This window comes from Sceloporus undulatus, chromosome 8 (assembly GCF_019175285.1).
Source record: "Sceloporus undulatus isolate JIND9_A2432 ecotype Alabama chromosome 8, SceUnd_v1.1, whole genome shotgun sequence".
Classification (NCBI taxonomy): domain Eukaryota; kingdom Metazoa; phylum Chordata; class Lepidosauria; order Squamata; family Phrynosomatidae; genus Sceloporus; species Sceloporus undulatus.
In genome coordinates this window covers 24,539,048-24,554,323 of record NC_056529.1, presented here as the reverse complement: position 1 = coordinate 24,554,323, position 15,276 = coordinate 24,539,048, and the positions used below count along the sequence as shown (strand labels likewise).

The 15,276-nt window shown below is 47.3% G+C and overlaps 1 protein-coding gene across 3 annotated transcripts in view; it reads right to left on the bottom strand.

Annotated features, from left to right (window-relative positions):
* CACNA1H (calcium voltage-gated channel subunit alpha1 H) overlaps window positions 1-15,276 on the bottom strand; it is a 137,585-nt gene that overhangs the window by 4,920 nt on the left and 117,389 nt on the right. Inside the window, exons 22-33 of one of the 3 annotated variants that reach the window (XM_042438556.1) lie at window positions 14,123-14,249; window positions 13,360-13,485; window positions 11,166-11,255; window positions 10,287-10,500; window positions 3,631-3,782; window positions 3,408-3,517; window positions 3,142-3,275; window positions 2,960-3,030; window positions 2,603-2,681; window positions 2,255-2,376; window positions 1,827-2,126; window positions 810-965 (exon numbers count right to left, since the gene is read on the bottom strand). In XM_042438556.1, the coding sequence (XP_042294490.1) occupies window positions 810-965; window positions 1,827-2,126; window positions 2,255-2,376; window positions 2,603-2,681; window positions 2,960-3,030; window positions 3,142-3,275; window positions 3,408-3,517; window positions 3,631-3,782; window positions 10,287-10,500; window positions 11,166-11,255; window positions 13,360-13,485; window positions 14,123-14,249 (1,681 nt within the window). The remainder of the gene's footprint in view (window positions 1-809; window positions 966-1,826; window positions 2,127-2,254; window positions 2,377-2,602; window positions 2,682-2,959; window positions 3,031-3,141; window positions 3,276-3,407; window positions 3,518-3,630; window positions 3,783-10,286; window positions 10,501-11,165; window positions 11,256-13,359; window positions 13,486-14,122; window positions 14,250-15,276) is intronic. The other 2 variants (XM_042438557.1, XM_042438558.1) reach the window with 2 other exon arrangements.

Sequence of the window (15,276 nt, the reverse complement as noted above, 5' to 3'; positions counted from 1 at the left end):
AGGAATATGCATGCCATAAATAAAATCCATGCCTTTCTAATGCAAAGGTGTGGAAACTGTGGCCAACAGGCCATATAGAGCTACTCAATGTAATACATCATTATCTAGCCATTCCCTCATGTGGCTGCTGGGTCTTAAGGTAGGCTTTGTGGGGGAGATGGGTGTTTGCATAGTCTTCCAGTAAGACTATGTAGTCTTGCTGAATACAGAGTAATTACGGAGTCATAACACTGAGTTGCAAATCCACACATGCAATATAGACACTTGCATTTCACAAGGGGATCCCAGCTTTTAAAATGAGGGATCAGAGCCAGATTTTAGGCAGGTGGGAAGAGCACGGTGGTCCCCAAACTGCGCTCTTTAAGGGATTTTGGACTTCAGCTCCCAGAATCCCAGACCATTGGCCAACATGGCTCAGGCTTCTGGGAGCTGAAGTCCAAAAATCTCTTAAAGGGCACAGTTTGGGGACCACTGCCCCAGCCCCTCTCAAAATGGTGCACCATCAAGTTCGGATTAAAACTTAGCATGGGGATGAGGATGAACCAGAACACTGACATTAATGCCATCCTCCCCATCAGACCCAGGAGCAAATTCTGCACCCCATTTATGGGATATGAAAAACTATCATAGGAGAAAGAAGGGGGAAGAAAAGACGAGGGTCCATCAACACAAACCACAGCAAGGCGAGGACAAGGATGGTGACACCTGGGACAATGCCAATACCAGTACCACCATGACCACCACTGCTTAGCCACACAGCACTGAAGCATGAAAGCAGAAGCCATGGCCACCAATTTCCATACAGTCACCTCAGCCTCTCCTCCCGGGGCATTGTGGGAAGCTGTCAAGAGATGGCGGTGAGAAGAAGCGCGGAAGGAGGCAAACGCCGCCATTGGGTGCGCCCCTCCCTCCAGCAGGTCTAAGTCGGGGATGGCTAGAGAGACGCTCTCACAGCTCAGAGATGCCTTCGGGGACAAAAAGGTTTGGGAGACAAAAATGCATCAGTAGGAGTGAGTGTGTGGGTTTGTGTATTTGTATGGAATACACCTGTCCCTCCATATTCATGAGGGTTAGGGGCACAAGACCCCCGTGAAAAACCGCAAACAACAAAAACACCATGTTTTTACCTGGGAGGACACCTCTCTAGGAATATTTAGATCGTCCAGCGCAACTCTGTGGTCAAAGTCCGACAGACACTGACCATAGAACTGCGCCAGAGGAGCTACAAATGCCTAGTAGAGTATTCTCTCTAGGAATCTCTAGATCTTTCAGTGCAACTTTGAATTAAAGTTGACCATAGAGTTGCACTGGAGGACCCAGATATTCCTAGAGAGAACATATTAATAAAATCCGTGAATGATCAAAGCTGCAAATATCAAAGCCGCAAATATGGAGAGATGAGTGTAAAGGCATGTCCAACCTTGTGGTCATTTTGATGTACCTGGAACACCTTCTCTGCTCGCCACCTTTCTCGGGACATTCTACACTATTTAAAATGGGGTTTGATTCCAGGACCCCCCATGGATTCCAAACAATAGTATTTACCTCTGCGTTGACTCAATGGTCCAACAAGCAAAGGCTGTATATTTTTGCTGGGACTCTAATATATTTGCTCAGATGGCATTTTCACCAGAGATGTGAAAAATCTCATGGCAGTGAATCATTTCCTCAAGAGATTATCTCACTATGTTGAGATACTTTTTCTTGCTGAGAATGAGAAAGTTTGCAGCTATTCCTTACATCTGCCCACGCTTCCTCCTTCCCTTCTTTTATACCCTTAGGAAATGAGTTACAAAATGTAATTATTTGGGGTTTTGTTGTTTTACCAGCGCATGGTGCTTGACCAGCAGCGGCAATCCTGTCCTGGGTGTAGCCAGGTTGCTTTCGGGGACTCTGACTGGGGTGCTGATCCCTCTGGACATCTCCAGCTCAATTTCAGCATCCATTTCGGCATCTTCCTTGGCCTCTTTGTTGCTCTCTTCCAAGTGTTTCATCAGGACGGCCACCACCACGTTGACCAGGACGAACTGGGCGATGAGGACGAACGTGACGAAGTAGACCGGGGAGATGATGGGCAGGTAGCTGAGGCAATGCTTGTCGTCCCGGTGGCATTCCCGGAGCGTGTCCTGTGGAAACCAAGGCAAAGAAAAGCATCAGAGAAGACTCTCTCTGTGGGCTCTTGAATCACTCTTGAATCCAATTCAGGAGGTCCTCATGCAACGCACAAACTGTATGGAGGAAAACATCAGCTCACCTTCATGATGCCATTCCAGTTGTCTCCGGTCGATACTCTGAAAAGGGTGAGGAAGGCCATGCCAAAGTTGTTGAAGGTGGCATGGCGGCTGAGACCTTCGCAGGGGTTGTCCTCACTGCAATCTGGGGTTTATTTTTTGCAAAAGAGAGAAAGGAAGAGTCAAACTACTCTTCCGCAAAAGCAAAACTCTGAAGCTCCTCCAGAGTAGAGATGAAACTCTCCTCTAATTTCCTTCTTGCATGCAAGAACGAGCCATTTCCAAAGGTTTTTTTCCCCTTCCGTGGAGTGAAACTATAAAAGCCTTTCCGGTTTATTTCCTCCAATGACTTTTTTTGCTCTTTGACTCACCTAACTTTCCAAACAGCTCCACTCCCAGAGCAGCGTAGATGAAAAAGAGGAGCATGAACAACAAGCCAAGGTTCCCTACCTAGAAGACATGAAAGAAAAGATGAGCATCCGCACTCCAACCCTTAGCTACACATTACAAACGGTGCTGTACTGCTTTTAATCTTTCTTCCAAAGTAATATTTTGAATGGTTTTAAATTCGGTTGTTGGTTTAATACAGTCGACCCAAGTATCTGTGGGGTATCCACTCCCATGGTTGTGGTGGATAAGTGGAAACAGTGGTTAACACCAAATGCTATATTCCACAATGCACTCTTGTGTCGCCTCTGTTTGCATCCCTCTCGGTCTCCTGGCCTTACCTGAGGGAGGGCTTGGACCACGGTGTCCAGCAAAGCCCGCATCCCTGTGGCCATTTTGAGCAGCTTCAGCACTAAAAGGGAAAGGAAAGCAGTGTCAGCAGAGAACGGAGCCTCCATGGCCAGGAGTTGTCTTTCTTGAGAGACCTGGGGACATATGACCAGTGTTTAAAACTTGCCCTCACCTCTCGCAATCCGGAGCACCCGCATGATGCGGATGATGGTGGGGTTGATGGGGAGGGCGGCGTTCATCTCAATCTCCTCCAAGGTGATGCCCATGATGGACAGCAGGACGATGGCCAGGTCCAGCTGGTTCCACCTGAGAAGGGAGGAACGTGAAAAACGGGCCTTTAGTGACCACAACCGAGGGAGTCCAGAGACCAGTTTGCAAAAGAAAGCACCCCAGTTTGTTGTCGCCTTCCCTGCAAAGCCTGCAAGAAAGTTCTCCAACCTGTCTTTGAAGAACCTCCGAAACCCGAACGCGACCAGCTTCAGCACGGCTTCGATGACGAAGACGATGGTGAAGACGTAGTTGCAGTACTTTAAGGCTTCGTCCAGCGACTGCAAGGGACCCAAGGGGTGCGTTAGGTTGGGCTCGTTCACGCCTTCAAGCCCCCCGACCTCCCCATCTTTAAGGACAGAAACGGCTGGGAAACGAGGAACGCGGCCCGTACCTTGGGCTGGTTGAAGTGCTCCATGGACATGGTGATGACGTTCACCCCGATGATGAAGGTGATGAAGAGGTCCAGGTAGTGGCTGGTGCAAAGCGTGTGGATGTGCCTCCGGACGGGTGAGTAGTCGGCGTAGTACGGGCGGCGTTGGGCTTCTGCGGAAAGAGCAAGCAAAACGCACGACTGTTAGGGGCTTCCCCCAAATTTCAAGGAGCAAAGCATGCTGGGATGGGGTCAATTTCTTCCTGGGTTTGCATTGGGGTGATCCATCTGCTCTTTGGGGTGTGCAATGGAGGGTTCGGAGAAAACACAGAAGGCACCAAGACCTACACAAAAGGAAGGAAGAGCGGAGGGTGTGAGGGACTCCATCTCCCATCACAATCCTCTGCTTCTGCAGATGTGGCTGGACTACAAGCCCCAGCAGGCTGCTAGCCAGGATAGCCAATGGCCAGGAACCCTGGGAATTGCAGTGCAACTACTGTACATTTGGAAATCTGAATGGTCCCCATCCTTGCAACAGAGGTCAGCTAGATTGCCCTTGGAAATGTGTTTGGATTATCAGGACTTCAATGGAGGTTGCTTTTTGTGTTGCTAATGGAGTTTGACATTGTATTGCTGGAACTTTTAATTCTCTTAAAAGGGAGGAACGGCCTCTGCCTACATGGATATCCCTCTGTACCATCCTAACTTCAAACAACAACATCTGGGCAAAATATAGGCCTCTGAGTCTCACATTATATTTTCCTTTCCCCTCTGTGATTTTTACCTGTTCCTGATGAAGAAGCCAGTCGAGCTTCAAAAGCTTATATCATGTATTTTGTACATTTTTGGTTGATCCAATAAAACTATTGCTGTTTTATGGGTTTTGGATGCTGTAGTATCTAGCATTGTGAGATATATATTGCTGGGGCACAGGGAGACTTTATATAACTGTTGTGGCTAAACCAACCATATCCTCACACTCCTCCTCCTCTGCAAATGGGTTTATTCCTTTCTCAGATGCCATTAGAGACAGTGGGTCTCAACCTCTGATCCTCCTGATGTTTTTGACTTCATCTCCCAGATTCCCTCATCATTGGCCATGCTGGCAAAGGATTCTGGGTGCTGAAGTCCAAAACAGCTGGAGGACTTCTGCATTAGAAGCAAGGGACCATTGCCTTGGCTTGGTCTCCAGAGTCCTAGTCCAATGCTCAAACCATGCTGGCTCTCTTAAAGAAACAAAAGGAAGAGTATTCCACCTAAACATTGGGAGGAACGTTTTGATTCTCAGTGGCATGAGCTGCATTAAAGGTTGGTGGACTCTCCATCGTTGGAGGCCTTTGGACATCTTTCAGGGGTGCCTTGGTTGGGTATTCCTGCATGGCATGAGGCTGGACCATATGGCCTTTGGGGGATCCCTTCAAAGTCTATGATTTTTAAAGCTCTGCTCCGCTCTTGATCTCAAGCAGCAGATGATGGAAGCAGCAAAGCTTTTAAAGAGAGTAAAAGACGAGACTCGGAGGTCCTCCAGGAGCCCTTAATTCTCCGCTCCTTGGCCTTGAGCTTCTTAATTTTTCTTTCCCAAAAATACCAAATTGCTTTCCTCCAGCTGAGGCTACATTGCAAATTGCTTGGCCGGTGTCAAAGACGAACGGATCAGAATGTACCCGCAGAAAGAAGAATCGGATCAAAAGGGAAACAGATGGGCCGGTCGGCCCCAAAGCTATTCATTTCTCCCCGTCACCCGCTCTGGACGGCTCAAAAGGACATTTTAAAAATGCCTTTGGACCAGGGTCACCCAATGTTTCTCTCTCAGCCTTGACATCCAAAAACAAAAGGAGAGGGGGAAATAAAAGCCAACGCTGCTCTTTTCTCTCTGGGAGGAGCCTGCCTTTCCGAATTATTATTGCCCAGAGTCCTAGAAATCCACTCAAACTCTCAATTGGCTTAAATGACTAATCCGACAGCCTGGAACTATCTATCTATTTATCAGTCTGTCCATCTAGCTATCTGTTATCTATCTGCACTGTTATTTCTCTATCTGTCTGTCCATCTTCTCTGTCTCTCTCATCTGCCTGCCCTATCTTTCTATCTAGTCTGTCTGCCCTTTCTTTCTTTCTTTCCTATCTAGTCTGTCTGCCTGCCCTCTTTCTTTCTGTCATCTGACTATCTATCTGTTTATATATCTAATTTATTATCCCTATCCATTTACCCAAATTCTCTCCAGATACCAAGATGACTAAACTGAGGCTGTTGTACTTTGGGCACATCATGAGAAGACAGGACTCCCTAGAAAAGACTTAGTAAGGCAGAAATCAATAGGAAAAGAGGAAGACCTCATTGCAGATGGATGGACTTGATCAAGGAAGCCATGGCCCTGAGTCCACAAGACAGTTGCAGATGTGGTGGCCTGGATTCAGAGGGTTGCCACAAGTCTCGGTCAACTTGACAGCAACACAATGTGGGCCTGAATGAACATGGTGCACTAAAGGACTGGATCTCAAGCTTTGCTCTTCCAGACGTTCTGGATTTCAACTCCCAGAAGCCTGAGCCCACCTGGCTAGAGGTCAAGGATTTTGGGAGCTGAGGTTTAGCCAAATCTGGAGGGCCTGAGGTTGAGGACTCACTTCCCTAGGGCATGCTCAAAACTATGTGGGGCACATGCTGAGGGTGCTGGTGTTAGTAGCGGTGAACTTATGAGTGATGTATTGTTATTGATCTCACTAAAGAACTCCCAAGACGTTCTCAAGAAGGTCAGGACAAGGCCTGAAAGCCACTGGTAGGATGCAATGCTCTGAGTCCTGACCAGTGGACTTCCGCCAGGCCTCTGGTATGGACACAAGGTGTGTGGATACCTCTGGCTTACTGAAGATGGAGACTGGGAAGCCTGGGTTGAGAGGGCAGAATGAGAAGAACTCTTTGAGATACCTTCAGTGTGAAAGGATCGGGGGCAAGTGAAAAGACCGTAACATCTTGCAGACATGTACATAGAAGCATCATGAAAGTCACATGCAATACACAAACCATGCTCTGCTCCACAACGCATGCAACGTCCCTTAGAAGAGATGCCAACTCATGCACTGAGGAGAGTGGGAACGCACAGGGTTGCATGTTTGTGCACATTGGAACGACCCACAACAGGAAGGTTGCACAAACAATAGCAAAGATAGAAGGGAGAAACTAACAAAAGCACTGAGATACGGTATGTTAGCTAAATACTCATACTGTATATCCCAAATAAATGAAACCACCACTTAAACGTGACACTGGAGGATATTTAACATGACACCATGGAGCTAACAGTGAAAACCATCAAATACCCACACCTATATAGTGTTTGTTATTTGCGGTTTCCCCACATTCACGGAGGTCCTGTGCCCCTAACCCCAATGAATATGGAGGGACGAGTCTGTAGTATTTAGTTAACATCCCATATCTCAGTACTTTCTTAGTTTCTCCCTTCTATGTTTGTGCACATTGCCAAGGGGTGGCAACTACGGTTCGGGAACAGTGAGCTTGATCTTGCTTGTGGTGATGTGTAACCAAGACATAACCCATTGAAGCCAATGCATAGGTTGCTCAACAAAAGCACATGAGACACATCAGGACTACCATTCCCCCAGAGCTCTGGGATGCCAGACAGGTTCAAGTCCAGGTTGACTTTTCCATTCCCATATTCTGCAGTTCCCAAAAGAGTCAACTTCTGAGATGGTCACAGTTAATACTGCCCTCTTTTTGACCAGCTCCTTCAACCCCTTTCCTTTCATTCCGCCAAAGTCCCATGGTCTCTATTTGCTACCCCATATAATGCAAAATGTCACATAACTGGCCCAACTCCTGGGCAACTCACAGACATGGCATTGGCCACAGGGACATACACACCTGCATACACAACGCACACATACACACACCACAACTCTGCCACAAGGAAGACAAAGTGCAGCAGACAGGCTTCATATCTTTCTGAGTCTGCCTGCCGTTTCTTCTCCCGTCGGCCACAATTTCCAAGCCAAAAGAAGCCCAGGTACTTGCCCTTGAAAGCCAATTCCACCCCAATTCCTTACAATGGAGATGGTGGTCACTCTGCCTCCGTTTCTGGAGGCAGGATTCAACATCTTGTTCCGGTAGTTATAAGTGCAAAAAACAACAACAATGCCACCCACAAAAGACCAAGATCTGCCCACCCTTTCTGCTGTTCGAAGGACTTTCTCATCTGGGTCTGGATGCAAAATGGAAACCTTGAGAACAGCAAGACCCAAGAGCCTCAAAGTTTGATGCCAGTCACATCTCATGCCTTCCACCTATCCTGAATTGGGTCAATTGCGATTAATCCTCTGCCATCCCACTTTCTCAGCTGCCTTTATAATGCCCTGCTTTCTTTCTCCTCCTCCTTTGTTCTCCATCCTTAGCTTACTCACTATTGCCTTCAAGTCAATGCAGCTTATGGCGACCCTAAGGTGACTCTGGAGACCAGGGTTCAATTCCCCACTTAGTCATAAAACCCACTGACTTTGGGCAAGAAGTCACACTCTCTCAGCCTCAGAGGATGGCAATGGCGAACCTCCTCTGAACATATCTTGCCAAGGAAACGCCATGATAAATGCACCTCAGGGTCACCGTAAGTCAGAAACGAAGGCACAGCAACAACAACAACAAGGTGACCCTATCCCAGGGTTTTCTTGGCCAGATTTGTTCAGAGGAGGCTTGCCTTTCCCTTCCTTTGAGGCTGAGAGAGTGTGACTTGCCCAAGGTCCCCCATAAGGTTTCTTGGCTGAGCTGGGAATCGAACCCCGGTCTCCAGAGTTGTGGTCCAATGCTCAAACCACTATGCCATGCTGGATCCCATAGTCGCCCAAAGCAAAGCAAAACAGAAAGACCCTTTCGGTATAAATATCCAGATATCTTGGACAGGGAGGGAGAAAATTACATTGGGAAGAAATTGGCCAAACATGACCAAAAATGGTCACTGGAACTGACCATTCCCTGGGAAAAAGCGCCCAGGGGTGGGCCATATTTGGCCTCCGGCAGCTTGGGAAAATCTTTCACTGTGTTTGCAGAAAGGCAAGGATTGTGCATTCTTGCATGGCAAGGGCTTGGATTGGATGGTCCCTTCCAACTCTATGGTTTTATGAACCTGGGAAAGAGGATGCCACCTTGGGCTGAGGATGCACCAAGGGTGGCTGAGCTTTGGATGCGAGTTAGGACCAAGTTTATAATCTCTTCATTATCCTTTTTCAGTAAAAGAGACCTCAATTCACACCGCGCTTTGGGACATTCTTGCCCTCCTGAACTTATCTTCCAGCTGCCTTCCAAAGTTGGTTCCCTTGGGAGGAAACAGAGAGCCGATTCTCATGGATTTGCAAAGGAGAAAATGTTTAGAAAGCACATCTAACAGCGGCTAACAGGGACATCGCCTGGCATTCCCAGTTCGCCTGCTGTTGAAGTCGGTCCATCTGTTCCAGGGTTCTGGAAACTCCTTGGAAGTACGGACTCAATGTTTGCTCTTTCTCTCCCAAAACACGAGGCTGAGAGAGTGTCCCCAACCCACATCAGCACACTTTCCCACCTTTCTCCATCCTTAGCTTACTTACTGTTGTTGTGGTGCCTTCAAGTCCTTCCTGAATTAAAATAAACACCCCAGCATTGCTTCTTGGTTTAAATGCATCTACTCCCTATCATTATCGGCCTTTTTGCTCTCTCCATTTTGACTGTTGTTGCAATATTTTGGTTTAGTGCAATGCTAAAAGAGTAAATAAAATTTGGTTTTTAAAAATGGAAATGATCTATCTCCCTATCTGGATTTTTGAACATCATTTGTTTCGTTTCTAGAGTAGCTGAATATGCATCTCTTCTAACGGACTCCGCCCAGCAGGGGGTGCTGTTTCCCCTCAAACCATAGAGTTGGGGCGTCTGCCCTTCTCTCTCCCCGACTCGGCCGTACTTCCTCCTCATGCAGCGTCGGCGTGGCATGCGGTGGCCCATGCTCCAAGACCCTAAAGAAAATGATGGCCCCGCCAATTGCCTTTGCAAAAAATGCAATAATAATAGTAATAATAATAATAATCCCCATCACTGTACCTTCAAAAATGTTAGTGATGCTTTAAGTCCCAGGGGACCTTAAAGTAAAAAAGAGAAGGATGCGCATCGGGAGAGACCTATAATGATTTGTGGGCTCCAATAATAATAGCAGCAGTAGTAGTAGTAGCAGTAGTAGTAGTTACTTGCCCACCTCTCTGCATGGAATGAGGCAGGGAACAACAATACTTAATGCTGCTAACTGAACCATGGAACAATAACAATCTTTTGTTATATGGCCAACACATATGGCCTGGATATGTTTTCCAGGAATTAAAATAATGTAATTAATTAATTCTGCATTAAAAATTAATGCAATTAATTGGGATTCACAGCCCATGTTTTGCTCACTCCTGCGTCGTAAATAAAGGCGCAAATAAATGAAAGCGTTGATGGTCAGGGGAACCGTTGTGGTCACCTCCGAGCCTTAAAGCATCGCTCCAAGATGGGATGAAAAGAAAAAGAGGCCTTCTTCTACTCTCCGATGGTCAAACCGAAGCAAGCCAAAACATAATAAAATCATAAGGATTTCGAAAAAGAATCAATCTTGCTTTGGAAGCAGGCAAGGCTCAGAAAGACGGTGATTTGTACCGCTGTCTACCGACCAGACATGTATATCGCCTTACTCCTACGCTTTTTCTCCAGTCGCCGCAGGCGCTTCTCCTCTCTGCGCCGGGCCTCCTCCGCTTCTTGGTGCTGGCGGCACTTGTGGAAGTTCTCCACCACGACGCCGACGAACATGTTGAGCACGAAGAAGCTGACGATGAGAAGGAAGGAGATAAAGTAGAGGAGCATCCAAGGGTTGTGGTTCTGGCTGGGCTGGCGCGGGCGGTGGCAAGGGAGCAGGAAAAGAAAGAAAGAAAGAAAGAAAAGATACAACGTAGGATAAGCTTGAGATGGTACAACCAAGTCTTCTTGCTATCCAAAGTGCTGACCCTATTCTAGGCACAAGACAAGAGCTATCCAAAGTGCCGAACCTATCTGAACCACATATCCGGAGCTATTGTAAGTGCTGACCCTATTCTAAGTGCATGCCAGACACTATCCAAAGTGCCGACCCTATCCTAAGGAGGAGTCATCCAAAGTGCTGAAACGATACTAAGCATATGACATAGTTATGGTGCTATGTAGTGATTCCCATCCCAATTCCCCCCAATGCCCACTTACTGAGCAGCAGGTGCTGCCATCAACGAGGGTCTGTTCCCCTTTTGTTTGCCCCCATCGATCACAGTAGCCATTGCCTAGTAATTGGAGATTGGGGGGCTTTCGCAGTCTCTTTGTATCCCCTAAACCAGGGGATAGATAGATAATGTGAATATGAAACAGTACCTGTCTTTCAGGTGATCTAAAAGAGGCAAGCAAGGATGCACAGGCCTAGAGCCAGGCTCACATGTTTAGCTTGCAGCCGTTGAGCCAAACACAGAGAGTAAAAGCAGGCATTAAGATGCCTCCCCAATGAAACAGTTGGGATCTTTCGCTTCTACCTGCTGGTCAACCCCTACTGCGTCCAATCCGTCGTACATGATGTTCACCCAGCCGTCTTTGGAGGAGAGGACAAACAAGGACATCAGGGCCTGCGGAAGCAAAGAAAAGGCATTCAATGTTTGTGAAATGGGTCTTCAGGCTTAGATCTGGTTTCTTGGCTGAGTACGTCTGCATTGCAAAGGATAAGGGTTGCAAAGCTGTACAACAGGCATAGTGCTGGGATGAGGATAGTGCAGGTTGCTTGTCTGTACCAGGAATTTAGAAGTACTAAACCATCTTCAGTCATCATCATCATCATGAATAATAATATTTATTAACAGGCATTCATTTTATTACATTAAGGATAGCTGGTGTCCTGACAATAGCCATGATGCTATATTTTAGCCTATCTTACATAATTTTTGGGATACAGTCAGCCCACCGTATCCACAGATTCTGCATCCATGGCTTGAAAATAGTCCATCCCCACCCCACAAATCCAAAAAGCAAACCTTGATGTTGCACGTTATACCATAACATTGCCTTTAACAGGACTTGAGCATCCCTGGATTTTTGGTATCCATAGGGGAACCTGGAACCAAACCCCAGCAGATACCATGGATCCACTTACGTATTCAAGGCTTACCTGCCCTGGCTGTTTCATTTCACATGTTGGACTAGGATCCCTGCTCAGCCACGGAAACCTGTTTCAGACTTGGGCAAGTCCCTTTCTTTTTGCTTCAGAGGAATGCAATGGCAACCCACCCCTCTAAACAAATCTTACCAGGAAAACACCATAAGTTAGAGTCAATTAAAACACCTCTGTTTTTGTAGCACCAGATAGATAGCAAAACAGCAACTACACAGAGTGGATTGTAAATCTTGCATGCTAGGACTTAAGATTCAGCCGGAACTGAATCAGGGAACTTCATCTTGCAAAGTCGGTCTTCTGTCACTGATCGATGGCTCCTCTCCGGAGCCTTGGCTCAAATTAGCCTCGGTTGCGACCACAAAGAGGAATCCGTCCTCTTTGGCACGGCTCACACAGGGACCATGGCTGCCTTTGAATCCTACTTGGCATTCTCCTTCCATGCATTGGGCAGACCTTCCCGGCACGGAGAGGTCGCAACTCCTGGCACCGAGGTGCCCCTTCAATTAGAGCCGCGTGGCCGCTTGGGTCTGTCGCGACCTGCTTTCTGCACATCTCTGGCCCTGGCAGGATCTCTCCAAGGAACTGACCTGTGCCCCCAGCAATCACTTCCAATTCTTCTTGGCTGGCTTACAAGAGCAGGAACAACCCCACCTCCCTTGCCCTCTTTATCAGTATGCGAGGAAGAATGGCTCAGCCATTGAGATCCCCAATGGCCAGAGACAGAAGTGGCATGCGATGAAATGGGGAGATCCAAGGAAGACAAAGGATGGAGGGATTGTGGGAGTGAAGGAGAAGAGGAGAGAGCAAAGCTGGGGAAACTCTGACTCTGGGCCATGTCTGGGGTCCCAACTTGTTCCTCCTAAGCATCCCCAGATGGCCACAGCATGCATTTCAATTGTCTCAATTTGGTTGGGGAAAGTCCTGATAACTCCTCTGCCGTCCCACTTTTCATCTGCTTTTAAAATGCCTCGGCTTCTCTCTCCTCCTCCCGCTTTTCTCCAGAATCCAACTCCAACATTCAAACCAGCAACAGGAAAAGAGATTCCACCTAAACATTAGGAAGACGGTGGAAGATGCTGCCTCTGAGGGTGATGGAGTCTCCTTTTCTGGAGGTTTTTAGACAAGAGATTGGACAGCCATCTGTCCCAGGGAGTGCTTTGGTGGTGTCTTCCTGCATGGCAAAAGGGGTGGTCTGGGTGGCCTTTGGGGTCTCTTCCAACTCTAGGATTCTATGTATTCCTGCATGGCAGAAAGGGGTTGGACTGGGTGGTCTCTGGGGTCTCTTCCAGCTTTAGGATTCTATGATTCTACACCACATGGGACCTAATTTTTTTTCTTGGTCAGGTTTATTGAGAGAAGGGTTGCCTTTACCTTCCTCTGATGCTGGGGGAGCATGACTTGCCTGGAGTGGACTTCCATGGCCGAGCGGAGATTCAAACCTAGTCTCCAGAGGTGCAGTCCGACACTCAAACCACTAAACCACTCTCCTGAGTACCTCTCCTGATAGCTCTTCTTGATATGGGATCTGGTAACGATTAAAAATTTTTTTCCTTGTCTCTTACCTGCCCCAAGTTGTCGAAGTTGTACTTGCGCCGGACCCATTTGTAGTGGGCGTTTTTGCAGTCAGCTTTGGTGGAGACGTTTCGGATGTCGGGACCCTCGCAGTAGTAGAACTTGCCTTTAAACAGCTGAGTTGGGAAGAGTAAGAATTACACACACACACACACACACACACACACACACACACACACAGGTCCCTCCACATTCGCTGGAGTTAGGGACGAAGGACCCCATGACTGTGAACAAACTGCAAATTAAAAAACGACTATTCTTTTTCCCTGATAGAACACCTTTCTAGGATGTTGGCTCTCTTCTGTGTAGTGTAGGTGTGCAGTGACAAAAACAAACAAAATCTAGGCCCAAACAGAAGTGCCAGTGTTGAATAGCAAAGTAGGCCCAGGACAGAACCCCACTGGACACCCCACTGGTCACTTGTCTCCAAGACGGAGCCATTGCTGAGCAACCTTTGGGTTCAGCCGGTCACCCCATTACAAATCCACCTAACAGTTGCATTGTCTAGCCCAGCTTTTACTAGCTTCTTTGCAAGAATATAATGTGGGACCTTGTAAAAGGACATACTGAAATCAAGATATGCTATATCCACAGCATTCCCTTTCTCTATCGAGCTGGTTCAGTGGTACTCTATTATCGTAAAGCTGGTCCACAAGGGTTTTGCACCAGTCTCTTATGGCCAGCTGTTCATGGAAAGGAAGGTTTGGAAAACGTCAAGGGAGACGCTTTGCCGAGCAAAGCCAGAAATGTTACCTGCACTCCCAAGATGCCAAAGATGATGAAGAAAGCACAGCAGATGAGGACAATGTTGCCGATGGGGCGGAGAGAGGAGATCAGTGTCTCCACCACCAGCTTCAGACCCGGCGCTCGGCTGATGACGCTGGAAAGAAAGGAAACATCAAAGGGGATGCCTTATGGTTGCTGTAAGTCGAAAACGTCTTGAAGACACGCAACAACAAAGCGTCCAGTGCAACATCGTCCCTGTCTTTTGGCACCAACTTGACAGGGACTGTTCCGATGATGGAAAATGCAGCAAGGAGACCGCGTTTATCTCACTCATTCACTCACGAATATGATCATGTTCAGGCACCTTGGACAAGTTCAACCTTTCTACATGCAAAGGGAGGTTAATTGTATGTTGGAAAAGGGGATTGTTTTGGCTCTCCAGTCAGGCGCATGCATGCATCAAGGAGCAGAGACGCACTTGTACAAATGATGAACCACAGGGATAAGAGCACAGAGGGCTGCGGGTCACTTCAATGCAAATATTTTGTATTCACGCTTCTTCTCTTTGAGAAGGGAAACAAAAGAGGGGTGTCTTGCTTCTCCATATCAAAAGGAGCTCTCCACTAAACAGGGGGGAAAGCGTTGTTGCTTTTTCCTCCAACAATGTACTGAAAGAGTGTTGGAAGCCAAGGGTTTAATTCGATGGGCAAAGCAGCATTCATGGCAAGTAGAGTTCGGCTTAATGCTCTTGATCTGGCTGCTGGAAAGTGGGCTTTCAGGGGCTTCCCTCTTTGGAAAACTGGTGCCCAGGACATACCTGAGCTTGGATGAGTTCATTTTTGGGGGGAAATATGGATCCCATGATAGCCATTGGCTATGCTGGCTGGAGAATTCCAGACATTTTATTCCATCTATTCATCCGATACATAAATATTTGTGTCCCTCCTTGTATCCAAGGTCAGTGCAGTGTACAATAAGTTCAGTTTAATTAATTTCTGACTAGAGTTATCGGCTAGAATCTTGTTGGTTACTCCCAAACAAAGTAGACCCACTCAGTTGTTGAATAGTGAGTCTACACATGGATTAAGTCCACTCCAACTGGGACTAACAATAGACTCAGGCCCAATGAATCAATTGTCAATCAGTTGTGAATCGATTCAGAGTAGAGCTATGGAATCAGT